Source organism: Arachis duranensis, chromosome 2 (genome assembly GCF_000817695.3).
Source record: "Arachis duranensis cultivar V14167 chromosome 2, aradu.V14167.gnm2.J7QH, whole genome shotgun sequence".
Taxonomy (NCBI): domain Eukaryota; kingdom Viridiplantae; phylum Streptophyta; class Magnoliopsida; order Fabales; family Fabaceae; genus Arachis; species Arachis duranensis.
This window is the reverse complement of record NC_029773.3, coordinates 70,624,768-70,640,113: the sequence shown is the minus strand read 5'-3', so window position 1 is coordinate 70,640,113 and position 15,346 is coordinate 70,624,768. Positions and strand designations below refer to the sequence as shown.

At 33.0% G+C, this 15,346-nt stretch overlaps 1 protein-coding gene across 1 annotated transcript in view; it reads left to right on the top strand.

The window, feature by feature from the left end:
* Positions 1 to 13,189, top strand: part of LOC107474927 (3-ketoacyl CoA thiolase 1, peroxisomal-like) — a 19,107-nt gene extending 5,918 nt beyond the window's left edge. Inside the window, exons 4-13 of the mRNA XM_016094572.3 lie at positions 2,678 to 2,804; positions 9,622 to 9,692; positions 9,988 to 10,095; positions 10,668 to 10,745; positions 10,914 to 11,046; positions 11,508 to 11,604; positions 11,826 to 11,949; positions 12,370 to 12,478; positions 12,619 to 12,702; positions 12,936 to 13,189. Of these exons, the coding sequence (XP_015950058.2) occupies positions 2,678 to 2,804; positions 9,622 to 9,692; positions 9,988 to 10,095; positions 10,668 to 10,745; positions 10,914 to 11,046; positions 11,508 to 11,604; positions 11,826 to 11,949; positions 12,370 to 12,478; positions 12,619 to 12,702; positions 12,936 to 12,982 (978 nt within the window). The 3' untranslated portion in view covers positions 12,983 to 13,189. The remainder of the gene's footprint in view (positions 1 to 2,677; positions 2,805 to 9,621; positions 9,693 to 9,987; positions 10,096 to 10,667; positions 10,746 to 10,913; positions 11,047 to 11,507; positions 11,605 to 11,825; positions 11,950 to 12,369; positions 12,479 to 12,618; positions 12,703 to 12,935) is intronic.
* Positions 13,190 to 15,346: the final 2,157 nt, after the last annotated feature.

Genomic DNA, 15,346 nt, shown 5'->3' with positions numbered 1-15,346 from the left:
GCTGGAGCCGCATGAGGACTTTTACTTAATCTTATAATTTCTTTTTCCAAAAGATCTTTACATTCTAGTGAGAACTCTTCTCTATCTCTTGCGGAATAGGGAATTTTATTTGGAACATTTATCTCTTTTGTAGGGTCTTTTAATTTAATGCTTACTAATTCGTTATTTGTATTTTTAATATCTAAAGGATTTTCAGCACAAATTTCATCCAAGAGTTCTTCTATTTTTATTTCAAGATTATTTTTTGGAATATTTATCTGAAAGTATAGATTTAAGTAACATGTTTCTAATATAGAAAATATTTTAAACTTTAAGATCTTATCTATAGTAGTAGTTGGTATTTTTATACGTTTTGATTTTTGATTTATTAAAGAATCGTGTGGAGCTTTTAAAACTATATATGTTAATTCTTGAATGAATGGATGATATAGCTTTAAAAAGTTATTTCCTATGATAAAATCCATTCCAGAATCTAACATATATATAGATGGAACAATGAACCTATAATTTTGAATAAAAATTTCAACCATCTCTGCTTTTTGGTCAATTTTATGTATTGATTTGTCAGCTATTCTAACTCTTAATGGTTTCTTTAATTTTTTCCAATCAAGTTTTATATTTGAACTAGCAAAGCATTGTGTTGCCCCAGAATCTATGAAAGCATTTATAAACTTTTCTGTTATTTTTATAGTAATAAATGTAGCATTATTACTCAGTCTCTGAGTCTGTTTCCGAGACATATTCAAAAATATAGTCTAAGTTGTCATCAGATTCTTCTAATGGTCCCATGAAACAAGACTTAGCAATTTCTATTTATTTAGTAAGATCCTTTTTATCCTTCTTTTTCGGGCATTCATTTGCATAGTATCCTTCTTCTTGGCAATACCAACATTTACAATTTTCTTTTTTATTCGGGCAATAGTTATTTCTTTGTCTTTTATTTTTATTGTTATTTTCTTTTCTAAAATATCTCTTTTTTCTCCAGTTTGGATAGTATTTTCTTCTTCTAAATTGATATTTTCTTTTTCTTTGAAGATTTTTATTAAGACCATATTTTTGAGGTATCTCCTCATTATCCTGACAGCAAATTCTGATTATATTTGCAAATCTTTTTTGAGTTGCTTCTTGCATACAACGTTCTTTTATTTCCTCTCTTATTGCAGAGGTTGCTCCACCAAAATTATTTTCAATTGTCCCTCTATTTATTTCTCTTATAAATCTTCCCATTATAAATTCATTAGCAGGATATGGAAGTTTTGTTATATACATACTAAGATAATGATTTTTATCTTCTTTTAATTTGTAATAATGTATTCTATATTCACATATATAAGATTCCACATTACATAAATCATATATCTGAATATTAGCTAAATGATTTTTTGCTTCTTGATATTCTTTATTATAGATTTCTTGTCTATGATCTATAATATTTTTTCCAAAAAATTCTTTATATAGAATCATCATTATATATAATATCTTATCATAAGCTGATGTTTTTGTTTCTAATTCTTCTATTATTTGGTTTTCTATTGATGTCATATAATCTCTTATAGTTCCTTTAGTATGAAACCCTATATAATTTCAAATGTCTCTTCCAGACAATTCACTAAGTTTTGGATTAGTAAAGGCTTCTAATAAGAAGGAATTCAACCAGTTTTCGAAAATTTCTTTTTCATTCTTTTTACAGTCTAAATCGAGCATTCTATCTCCTTCTATTTCCTGGATTTTAGGGATGTATTTTGATAGTATTTTTGTATATTTTGAATCTTTATTTATAAAACCTTTTTTAAAGGCATCATTATCAAAACATGTTTCCCATTTAAATTGAGATTGATTATCCTTAGATGTTCCAGCTTCATTTTTTACTTGTATTGGAATTGCTGGTTCTTCGTCACTTGAGTAATCTAGGATGTGTTCTTCATTTTCTATATTTTTAGAATTTGCTAATTCTTCTTCTATTTGAAATCCTTGTTCCATAACATTATTTTCTTGAGCCATTTTTAATTGTTTAAAAAGCATTGTAACTTCTTCTAATTTTTCTTCAATATTCATAATTTTAGTGGTGGTTTTACTTTTAAATCTGTTATGTTGATTATATTTTGAAATTTTATGGATACTAATATTTCTTCAAGCATATCTACTATAGAATTTAATTGTGGGTTGAAGGTATGATAAAGATGTGGGAAATCATTTCCATGGTAACATTTTTTAGAAATTCCGTGTGAAAAATAAGTTTTTTCAGGTTTTTGAAGTCCTTCAATAAAACTTATAGTAAAATAAAGATTTTGAGAAAAATCATTTTGTATTGATTTTAAGAATTCGGTGTCATTACAATTAACATTAGTTAAAATCATTAATTTTTGATCTATTAATTTTGATAACTTAATTATTTCTTCTCTTAAATCTAATTTAATTATTTCTTCTTTTAAATCTTCTAATTTACTTTTTTCCATTAGATGATACTTTTCTTTGTGAAGAGTTACGGTTTTGAGTGAAAAATGTAACTTTAAAATGTGTGGTTTAAATTTTGTCACATCTTTAAATCTTTAAATCTGTACAGATTTAGATCTGTACTATATAATTTTCTATTTCTTTATTGCTGTTTTCTTTTTGGTCCTTAATAAGAAGTCTTCTTTCACTTCTAAGCATCATTATTTCATGACATGTGAGACAGGCAGTAATAGAGAAAACAAATGTGAAGGCAAGTGAAGTTGGAGACATAGTTGTTGGAACAGTGTTGGCTCCTGGAGCTGACAAACTTGTTGAATGCAGATTGGCAGCCTTCTACGCTGGTTTCCCTGGTCTATCTTTTTTTATATATAAACACAAACATATTTATTAATTTATTTTTTATTTATTAAATATATAATAATAATAATAATAGTTATAAATTATTATTGTAACAAGAACTAGCTTAAGGTTTTGTATATACTCTTCAGTTACAAGGCTCATACTTTATAATTCATAACTCACCACATGCGGATCTATTCAATAATTTAGAGCATATCCATCAAGGTTTGGCATAAAGTTGAATTAAAAAGATAATAATAAGATGAAAGATCTATTATCTCCATGATAGATGAGTTATATCCTAAATTAACTACCTTTCATTTATAAGAGTCAAACTAAATTGATTCATTTTCATCTTTTGACTACCAATTATACAAAAAATGAAGCATGTTCAGTTGTCCTTATCCCTCTTTCTGTTCCTGTTTGCTACTTTCTATTCTTGCACCAATTAATCAACAGCACCATTTCCAAAAGTTTCATCTACAACATCATCAAAATCATCAGCAACAATCAGACCACAAAATTCCACAAATCAACAAAACAAGAATTATCTTCATCAGCAAAAAAAGATGTTATAAACATTTATAAAATATTAAGGACAATTTACCTAAATAAATTGTTTCACCTTTAACATTAAGTAAATGCATTGTTTCTAAAATGAAGATACAAATGCATTGTTTCACATATTTATGGAAACCGTTACTGGTAGTAGCGATTTACAGAAACACAGAATCCGCTGCTGCCAGCCGCAGATTACGTTGAGTTGTGAAATAATATATTTGCGTCTTCATTTTGGAAACAATGCATTTGCGTAATTTTGAAGGTAAAACAATTTATTTAGGTAAATTGCCCTTAAAATTTTATATTATTAAAAATAAAATAAAGTTTTATAAAATAAATATAGAAATAAATATATAAAAGTTAATTTTAAAAAAATATAAAGACTTAAGTGTACGATATTAAATTATTTAAGTAAAAAATATTAATAAGTAAAACAATTCAAACTTAAACTTATTATATAAAAAAAATAATAATCACATATAAATGTACTACATTATAAATAAAGCCTTAAGATTTTAGCGGCAATTGTAATGGCAACTAAAACTAAATAATATTACAATTTTATAATTATTTTTAGTGGCCATATAAATTGCCGGTAAAATGGGTTTTTGCGACAATATTAATGGCCGCTAAAAGTGAATAACATTGCAATTTTAGAACTACTTTTGGTGGCTATATAAATTGCCAAGAAAATAGCCACTAAAAGTTATATACTTTTTGCGGGCATTAAAAAGGTCTTTACCGGCAAATGTTATAATTACCATTAAAACCTTTTAGCGACAAAGCATAAGACGGCTAATGTCTAATTGCCGGTAAATGTATTAGCGGTTATTTTTATTGCCGCTAAAAACAAAATAAATGGCCACTAAAAATGATTATTTTTGTAGTGCCATCAACTACAGAGGTTATATTTTTCAAAATAAAAAGATTACTGCTGCTGCCAGCCGCAGATTACGTTGAGTTATTCTACTAGGTTGTATTTATTAAATTTTCATGCTGCCACAACTCAATGTAATCCGCGGCTAGCAGCAGCGGATTCTGTGTTTCTGTACACTGCTACTGCCAGTAGCAATTTCCATAGATATGTGAAACAATGCATTTGCGTCTTCGTTTTGGAAACAATGCATTTGCGTAATTTTAAAGGTGAAACAATTTATTTAGGTGAATTGCCCAAATATTAAGATATTTAATATTCATATTATTATATAAAAATTTGGGGTAAAAAACACAAATAAACCATGGGAGGAAAGTTGTTACATGAATAAGCCAAATTGAAGATTGATTCACGAATGAGCCAAAGCATACTTATATGTAATTCGAACCTATTTGGTTCGAACTACATTTCCATATAAATCGAACCTATTTAGTTCGAACTACACACACATAATTCGAACTTAATTGGTTCGAATTACTCATGATTAAGTGCCACAACAAATTCGAACCTAATTGGTTCGAATTACGTACAATTGGGCTATATAAGGAGTCTGAATCAAGCAAATTCAAACCATTTCTCATTTCTCATACCCACCAAATCCCAGAAAAAACGACCAGATTCGATCTGAGAAATAGTAGAACCGAAGACTCAGCTGATGGGGGACGATCCTGCAAGGTTGTACCGGTTGGACGGGGTTGCTCATATAGCCGGGGTCATCAACGACGAGGTTAGTACATAGAAAATTTTGTGCACACGGTTTATTTGAGTTAGTGGTTTTGCATGTGGTTTTAGTGGCAGTTTATGTTAGTGGTTTATCATGGTAGTATTGCAAATGGTTTATATTAGAGGTTTTGCATGCGGTTTAGTTGGTGGTTTATGGTAAGTGGTTTTTTGTAAGTGGTTTTATATGCGGTTGTGTTAATGGTTTATGTAAGTGGTTTATGTTAGGTGGTATCGTTAGTGGTTTATTGTAGTGGTATTGCAAATGATTTATTTTAGTGGTTTTGTATGCGGTTTAGTTGGTGGTTTAGGGTAAGTGATTTTTTGTAAGTGGTTTTATATGCGGTTGTGTTGATGGTTTATGTAAGTGGTTTATGTTAGGTGGTATTGTTAGTGGTTTATTGTAGTGATATTGCAAATGGTTTATTTTAGTGGTTTTGCATGCAGTTTAGTTGGTGGTTTAGGATAAGTGGTTTTTTGTAAGTGGTATTATATGCGGTTGTGTTGATGGTTTATGTAAGTGGTTTACGTTAGTGGTTTTATATGCGGTTGTGTTGATAGTTTATGTAAGTGGTTTATTGTGTTAGTTTTTTGGTTACCAGTATTGTATGTGGTTCTAATAATGCGGTCCATTTATTGCGCAGCCGCAGCGATGCATCAGGAGCATGTGGCGGCAACAAGGCATGCCACTCGATGAGCGTTATGTTCCCTACTTGCAGATGGCTGGGTTATACCATCTGGCTAGGCTGAACGATAGATGGTTCCGGTTAGATGAGCCCCTTGTCAGCGCCTTCGTTGAGCGGTGGCGTCCTGAGACGCACACCTTCCATATGCCCTTCGAAGAGTACACGATCACGCTTCAGGACGTGGCGTACTAGTTGGGGTTGGCAGTGGACGAGCGTTATGTTAGCGGTTGTCTTACAGATTGGTGGACGTCCAGCTTGGGTGTGGTTTGAAGAGTTGCTTGGAGTGATTCCTCCTCCGAGCCAGGTTCAGAAGTTCGCAGTAAACTGCACTTGGTTCCAGGAGACTTTCGGAGAGTGCCCCGAGGGAGCCGATAAGGAGACTGTGTGGCGCTTTGCTCGTGCCTATATCATGATGTTGTTGGGCACTCAGCTGTTTGCCGACAAGTCCGGCAACCGCATTCACATCAGATGGCTTCCCTATGTAGCTAGGCTTGAGGAGATGGGTTCCTACAGTTGGGGGTCTGCAACATTGGCATGGTTGTACCGGTGCATGTGTCGAGTGGCAAACAGACATGTGGTGAAGTTAGCGGGCCCACTTCAGCTACTTCAGTCCTGGATCTTCTGGCGCTTTCCCAGGTTTAGGCCTGCTGGGTATGATACGTGCAGCTGGCCTTTGGCATCGAGGTACGCTACTCAGGCTTTTCTATTTCAAGTTAAAATAGCTAATGTTCATATACGCTTGTACTGTATTACAAATCTGTCATACTTCTGATTAAACATAACACCCATGTGCGCTGCAGGTGGTCAGGTTACAGCCCTTCCTATAGCGAGAAGGGTCCTAGAGTGCAGAGCACGAGACTGAAGATAGACATGTTACAGCCCAGGGATGTGAGTGCTGTTTCAGTTACTTTTATTTGAATAACTAAACATCAGATGTTTCTGTAGAGGGAGTTGGCGTGACAACATAGCTATTTTTTTGTGCAGTTTATCTGGATGCCGTATAGCTCCCCCGAGGTACTTCAGGTTGTACATCCGGAGGCGTTGGAGCCTCGACACATGGCGGTGTGGCGGTCTGTCACGTCATTGATATACTTTGCCGTTGTAGAGTGGCATCAGGTAGATAGGGTTCTACCGCAGTTCGATGGTGTGCAGCCCCTCCCGCGTCCCACCCTTAACATCGACTTTTTGATGTCGAAGGACGGGAAAGGAAGTGATTGTTGGTTCTCGTCCGCTTTACAGCATTGACATATTCTTTGGGAGACCCGTGCGGACCACGTCCTCCGGTTCGATGTTGTTGCCGACCCTGGACCTTCGCACATCTACCTAGATTGGTGGAGTCAGCATGGAAAGAGGTTCTTGTCACCCGAGTTTTATCTGGGGGATCCGAGGGACGTTCCTATTCCTGTCGAGGCATCACAGAGGGGTCCTGGGCGAGTTCCTAACATGGATTGAGTCGACGACGTCCCTGATAGGCGTCGGGTTGAGAGGAGAGCTCGTGTCGGGACACCACGGAGCCAGCGTGAGTGGAGGTGGCTAGAGCAGGCTATGGGGGAGGCTGATGAGGCAGGTAGGGGTGGTGGTCGAGGACGAGGGCGTGGAGGCAGACGGAGGACACCCGTTGTAGGCCACGACGATGGTGATCTTCGTGATGTGGACGGTGGGGGAAGGGGTGCAGTCGGGGTTGTTAGTCCCCATCATGGCGGCCTTGGTGGAGAGGGGTACGCCACCGGAGATCCCACTGCCCATGGTGAGGCTGGACTTGGGGAGGGGCCGCTTGAGATTACTTCGTTGGAGTTCCCCCTGACGACCACACACTTCAGGAGAGTACGCCATGGGTGAGTCCGGGCAGCACGTTTTCAGACTTCCTTGCCGGTGTTGGGTATGATGGGATTTTGGTGGATCCCCCTTCTTAGATGAGATCAGTGCCATCATGCATGATGATGAGGCTACCCGTGGGCGAAATCAGATGACGGGGACACAGGCACCGTTACATGTCGATCTGAATGAGCCTCCCTCCGTGCATCCTCCTGAGGATTTCGCTTTGGATGGTACCCCAGCTTCGGCACATACTGCTGGGTCACATTCAGTTGTCGGGCCGTCCTCATCCCGACCGGTACATGTCCAGCCTAGGACGCTTGTACAGCCAGCCCCACAGGATGAGGACGAGGACGAGGACGACGAGATCGAGGAAGAGGAGCCGCTTATCCGGAGAGGTCAGAGGACACGGGTTCCACGTCGTTGCTTCACGGGGTCGCACCTGTTTAGATGATTTCTGTTCCGAGTTGTATGTTACCTATCTTCATCTATGTATTTTGTTATCAGTGTTACTTCGTATCCACCTTTAGATGTATGTGTGTGTTACTATGAAAACATCTGTACTTTACATTTTGATGTTATTTAATTTCTGCATCATGTCTTAATTAATTTAATTCGTAGACTAATTTATTTCCATGTGTGTTCAACAGACATTTTGTTTAAAACTCTTTAAACGAAACATATTCATCAATTACGATCCCATGCACGTAACATATTCAGGTCTGTTCCTTAGTAATTCGAACCATCTTGGTTCGATTTACAATTACTGGAATTCAAACCAATTAGGTTCGAATTATGTGATGGCACCTATTCGTGTGTAATTCGAATCAATTAGGTTCGAATTATGTGTGTGTAGTTCGAACCAAATAGGTTCGATTTATATGGAAATGTAGTTCGAACCAAATAGGTTCGAATTACATATAAGTATGCTTTGCCTCATTCGTGAATCAATCTTCAATTTGGCTTATTCATGTAACAACTTTCCTCCCATGATTTATTTGTGTTATCTTTTTGTTTTGGTAATTATAATGTGTATTTTAGATATTTTTCGTTAAAAAAATTAATTTTTTTTCTAAATTTAATATTGTCAAAAGAAAATTTTTTAAATTATCATATCTTTTTTAATCATATCTTATTACAATTATCATTTTATTTTAAAATTTGTATATTGTATTCTATTACTAATATCTTTGAGATAATTAATCATTTATGATTTGTCTTTAAGTTTTTAAAATTTTTAAAAGAATCAATTTCAATTATTGAGATATGTCATAAATTTTTAACTAAAAATACTTTTAAAGTATTAGTATTTTTTATTTTATAAAGTGTTATTAATATTGTTGTGTCTTTTTTATTAACTATCATATCAAAAATGAAACTATTTTAAAAAAATTCTAACATTTTTTTATATCTCAATAAACTTTTTTTAGTTCAATAGCTACATATCATGCATAAATTAATTTTATATAATAAAAAAATAATACACAAAAATTAAAAAGTTTATATAAAATTCAGCCCTCTATTAAAGTTTTTAGATCCACTCTAACAACAGATAAACCTATATTTAAGACTTAATTTAGTAAAATTTTTTAGAGAAATAGATGTTTATACTTTTTAAAAGCATAAATACTTTATTTTAGGTTTAATAAATAAAAAATTTATGTAATTATGTTTGTAACTTTTAAAATTAGGTGTGCTTTTAAAAGCACTTAAAGAAGAGTTTTTTAAAATTAATTTGTATTTATTAAAATTAAAAGTTTAATATAATCTCATACATTAATTAATATTTAAATTTAATTCTTATATTAATATTTATTATAATATTTTAAATTTTAAAAATTATTTCACCAAACACATTTGTTCGTTATTACNTTTAAAAAATAAAAATTTATCAAACTAATTTAAGCCTAACTATACTAACTAGCCAAAAAGTAATTAACATGAAACGAATTTATCGAGCACAATCATTTCAATGTGACTCAATTAGCAATGTATGTGGCGCAAGGGAAAAAGGTTCCGAATTTGATTCACATTAAAAACACTATTGAAAAGTGCTAAAAGTCTTAACTAACCGTGACTACGTCTCAACTTTATTCCTGTTATATGATGCAGGCATTGGAGCAGGATTGGAGTATATGACTCAAGATAGTATCATTACAACGATCCGTAACAGTAACCCAAAAGTAATAATATAATTTATCTATGATGTAGTATTGAGTCTTCGAAATTCACATATAACCTTCTCTACCATTTTGGATTTTGGATTTGAATATTTTAAATTTTGAATTTCACTTTAGAGAATAAGATATAATTTTTTATCATTTATTTTATAGGTGAGACTAAAAAAAATATAAAAAAAATCATTCAAAAATAAAAGATCACACTTTATTCTCTAAAATAAAAATTTAAAATTTAAAGAATCAATTTTTTTTTCATTATTCATCTTGGAACTTTTTATCATGCGATTTTAAATAACAGGTGGAAACCTTGGCACAAGCCCAGGATTTTCTTCTTCCAGTGGGAATTACTTCTGAGAATCTCGCACAACGTTATGGTGTCACAAGGCAGGAGCAAGACCAAGCTTCTGTAAGTATATGTGACAAATAATAATAAAGTATAAATTTAAGAGAAATATTAGGTTGTTAATATTTTTATATTTATATTGTATTTAAATCAATACTAACTAATTTTTTATTTTTTCTTCACTAAAATTGTGTATATGTAATATAATTAAATAATTAGCAAAAAGGATATACGCTTTCTCCTACTATTCTATTTATGTTACTTGGTATTTTTTACACTTTGAATGTTTTAGTAATTAATTGCATTTAAAAAAGAAAAAGTCTAGGGGCCAGCAGTTTTGTTGAATTTTGGCCAGCATTTAACCAGCAGAGAAAGGTGAGCCATTGGATGAAATCTCACACCAATTTCACACCATCAAATCATCATTGATGGCTAGTTGATGGTTAACCATCACAAAAATTGCTGCCCCCTAACATTGCTCTTTAAAAAAATAAGATATTCAAAAAAAATTACTTTACTGCTGACATATATACATAGCCTTAGCCCTAGATACATCTTAAACTAAAAATCAATGTAAATTAAAGATTATATGAAGGTACCTAGCTAGTTAAACCCTTTTAATTTGTGTAATAAAGGTTGAGTCTCACAAGCGTGCTGCTGCTGCAACAACAGCCGGTAAATTCAAAGAAGAAATCATTCCTCTTCCTACTAAGGTACATATAAACACACTGTCAACATGAACTAATTTCTTGTGAATTAGACAGGGGTATGTTTGTAAAGGAAACAATTTGGAACTATTGTGTTTGGAAATCCAAAGGTTACAAACACATCCTAATGGTATATGCAACCACTAAATTACTAATAATGATTTCTCTCCAAAGATTGTTGACCCAAAAACTGGAGAGGAGAAGAAAATTGTAGTGTGTGTTGATGATTGTATCCGACCAAACACAACTCTGATGGATCTTGCAAAGCTTAAGCCTTCGTTCCAAAAGAATGGATCCACCACAGCAGGTGCTAAAAGAATTTGTTAATTTTGTTACTAATTATCATACCTAGTAATATTTTTATACAAATGTCGCGTTAATTAGCCACTAGTTATGTTTCTAACAAGTTTAATTTTAACAAGTAATAAAATTGAGAGTGTACGTATGTAAAAGGAACTTGTGTATTTTTTTATTTAATTAAAAATAAAAAAGAATGGCTAACTATATACATACATAAAAATAGAATAAATTAATAGAATTTTAAATTTTAAACTATTCTAACAAATTAACAGAATTTTAAATTTTAAACTTTTTCATGTACTTGTGAAGGTGATTGATTCAATAACAAGATTTAATCTATTATATTTTAGTAATATAAATGTTTCAGATTAAATAAATGTTGCTAAAAACTACATATATGTAAAGGAGTGGACGTGTTTCATCTCAATTTCATTATTTTAGTATTATTATTTTGTTTTTGCAATTTAGGGAATTCTAGCCAAGTTAGTGATGGTGCTGCAGCAGTGCTGCTCATGAAGAGAAGAGTGGCTATGCAAAGGAAGCTCCCTATTCTCGGAATCTTCAGGTAATGAGGATTTGGATATATAACCCTCAATACACCATATGTACCATGCATGTAAATAGTTATTTTTTAATATTTATTTCAATAAAAAAGCTAGAGATGATTATTCAAACATGATATAAACCTCGTTTTCATTCATTATTATCTGATAATTGTTAATGTATGTGAAAATTGGAAATCATCATGGCTCAAATGATGACTGATTGAGTTCAAAATTGTTGTAGGAGTTTTGCTACTGTTGGAGTAGACCCTGCTGTCAAAGGGGTTGGTCCTGTTTATGCAATTCCAGCTGCACTGGAATCTGCTGGTCTTGACCTAAGCAACATTGATTTGTTTGAAATTAATGAGGTAATAAGAATCGATTTTATTGTAATTTGTTTTATATCAATGTCCATGATACTTACGTGTAAAAATATTCTTTTTCTTTTTCTGCCTTTAACTTTCATGTATATATTTTTTTTTCAAAAATACTACATGGCAAATAATAATTTATATTTACATTATAAAATTTGCACACAAAAATTACATAATTAGTATTTATATTTATCAAAATTTATATATATAAATTAATATAGTTTGTATTTATATTTATTAAAATTTATACACTTATTAAAAATAATTTAATATGTATACGGATTAAATACCGACTAAAATTGATAAAAAGTTATTGGTCTTTAAGAATTTCTGTATTTTTTAATTTATTTACACAATCAAGTATTTACTATATATACTCTTATGACCAATAATATAATGGTATATATTGTGAAGGCATTTGCGTCTCAGTTTGTTTATTGCTGCAAGAAATTGGCACTTGATCTCAAAAAGGTGAATGTCAATGGTGGCGCCATTGCTCTTGGGCATCCTCTGGGAGCTACGGGTAACATTTACAAATTTTACACTTAGAATTAATGTATTTCCGTATTCATGATGAACATAAGTTGACTTTTAATTCGTGACGCTTGCATGCTTTACAACTCTGGAATTTTCGTGCTTCAATTTTACGTGTGTGTGTGTTAGGTGCACGTTGTGTTGCAACTTTACTGCATGAAATGAAGCGTCGTGGCAAGGATTGTCGCTTTGGTGTAATCTCAATGTGCATAGGTGATGATGATGATGCTAGAACTAGGATTTAGTTATGTAATCTAGATTTTAAATTCATAAAATATATTCTACTAATGATATATATTAAGATTATTAATTCGATTTTTTTTAGAAAAAGTATACAAAATTTAAATTTTTAATGTATTTATTAAAATAAAAAATATTTTAATTTTATAATGTTTCCTATCTCCATCCTTACTGAATATATAACATTATTTTGGCGCATCATTCAGGGACAGGTATGGGAGCTGCTGCTGTGTTTGAAAGGGGAGACACTTGAAGACGCAAGCCTAGCTAGACAGAGAACACATTTCAAATCTTTCTATTTTGAATTCAGTTTCAATTGAAAGGTTCTACAAATAAATGGACTCAACTTTAAATGCTCTAGGGGAAACTTAGAACATTATATTCAATTTTCCATGTAGAGAAAAGTTAAATAAATATATATTTATGTATTCTCTTGACTCTTGTTGTAAATACTTGTTCTCCATATAACTTGTTAAAATTAAGTTATTGTGATTGGGCTCTTGGTTTGGATCAAAATAAAGAAACTGGATTTTATAACTCTCAATATTATTATCATTACTATCGTATAACAATTCACACATGGAAACAACGTGTGTCAATTTTTTTCACTTATAGTTGTTTTTATGTAAAATTTGATAATTAAAAATTATTAAATAATAATTTAGTTAAACATGTTAAATTATGTAATGCTTCTTAACTAAGAATTTCATATGAACATAAGTGCGTGTGAATTTTCACCTTCTTTCATACTTGCGTTTAAGAAGTTTTATGATGCATGAATTTTTCAATGAAGCGCGGTAATCTTTTTATTTTGAAAAATATAACCTCTGTAGTTGATGGTCAAAGAAAATTAATGCTCATTCTCAACAATTGAGTGTATGTGGCAGACATTAAATTTTCCGGTGAAAGAGTATATCATTGGTATGAATTAAATACACACAGAAGCAATTGAAAAAGAGTTTCAGTTACAAGTGACATTTGAAAAATACAAAAAAATCAAGAGAAAGAGTTGAGTGGATCTATCTCCGTCTATTATATAGTATCGGTGGTGGTGTTAAATGTCGTGTCCAGCGGTAGATGAATCTTGAGAGTAGAAAAAAGATGCAAGTAATAGAAAGTTTTGACATTTATTATCAACTATTACGATTGATGCGATTTATTGTGGCTGTTTTTTATGGTTTCCACACTAGTTACGAGACACTGAAATCTAACATGCTGACATGTGATGAACTTTTTAGCTTTGTTTGCATGTTTGACGAGTTAAATCTCAATTTTGTTTCTAAACTTTGGCTTGAGACTTAGAATAATTCTTACAATTTCATTAACTTCAATTAGAATTTCTAAGTACTACAAAAAAAAAAAGAAGGTATATGGCCACGGTAATCATAGCTAGTAAAAAAGGTAACTATAGATCTATTGTTACAGTTTTAGATTTATGGTCACAATTTTTTACAGTGACCTATTCTGTCATGATCATAGGTCTATAGTCATGATTTTTTTATCACGGTTTCTATGGTCACGATTATAATTTTCAAATTCTGATACTTTAGGCCACGTTTTTTTTACTATAACCATAGGTTAATCTATGGTCACCCTTCCTTAAAATCGTGATCATAGCCTTATCTATAGTCATGGTTTTCACCGTGACCATACCATAGCTCTATGGTCACTGGTGGACGAAATTGTGATCACTTGTATGTATTTATAAAAGATGTATACTCTGAGGGCATTGTTTATTTCCTTCACAATCTCGTTCAACTAACCAGCAAGTGTACTGGGTCGTCCAAGTAATAACCTTACGTGAGTAAGGGTCGAATCCACAGAGATTGTTGGTATGAAGCAAGCTATGGTCACCTTGCAAATCTCAGTTAGGCAGATTAAACATGATACTTGATTAGATTCAAAATAAAATAATAAAAAGGAATAATAAAAGGGATAGAACACTTATGCAGATTCATTGGTGGGAATTTCAGATAAGCGGATGGAGATACTGTAGAGCTCTTGGACGCCTACTCTCCTACTCCTTCTACTCAATCCTTCTTACTCCTTTCCATGGCAAGCTTTGTATAGGGGTTCACCATCAACTGTGGCTACTTTCATTCCTCACGGGGAAATAACCTGTGCGGCTGTCACTCGCACAGCTAACCAGTCTGGAGGCATCACCCATGGCTGATGGCTACATCCCATCCTCGCAGTGAAAACTATGCTAACGCACTCTGTCACAGTACGGCTAATCACCGGTTGGTTCCCGCTCCTACTGGAATAGAATCCCTCTTTTGCGTCTGTCACCAACGCCCAGCAGGTTAAAGTTTGAAGCACGTCACGGTCATTCATGATCGGAATCCTACTCGGAACACCACAGACAAGGTTGGACTTTCCGGACTCCCAGGATCCTACTCGGAACACCACAGACAAGGTTGGACTTTCCGGATCCAGATGAATGCCGCCAACTATCTAACTTATACCACGAAGATTCTGTTGGGGAATCTAAGAGATATGCATTCCAGCTCTGTTGCATGTAGAATGTAAGTGATTGTCAATCACGCGCGTTCATAATTGAGAATGATAATGAGGGTAATCTGACTCATAACACTCATCATGTTCTTGGGTACGAATG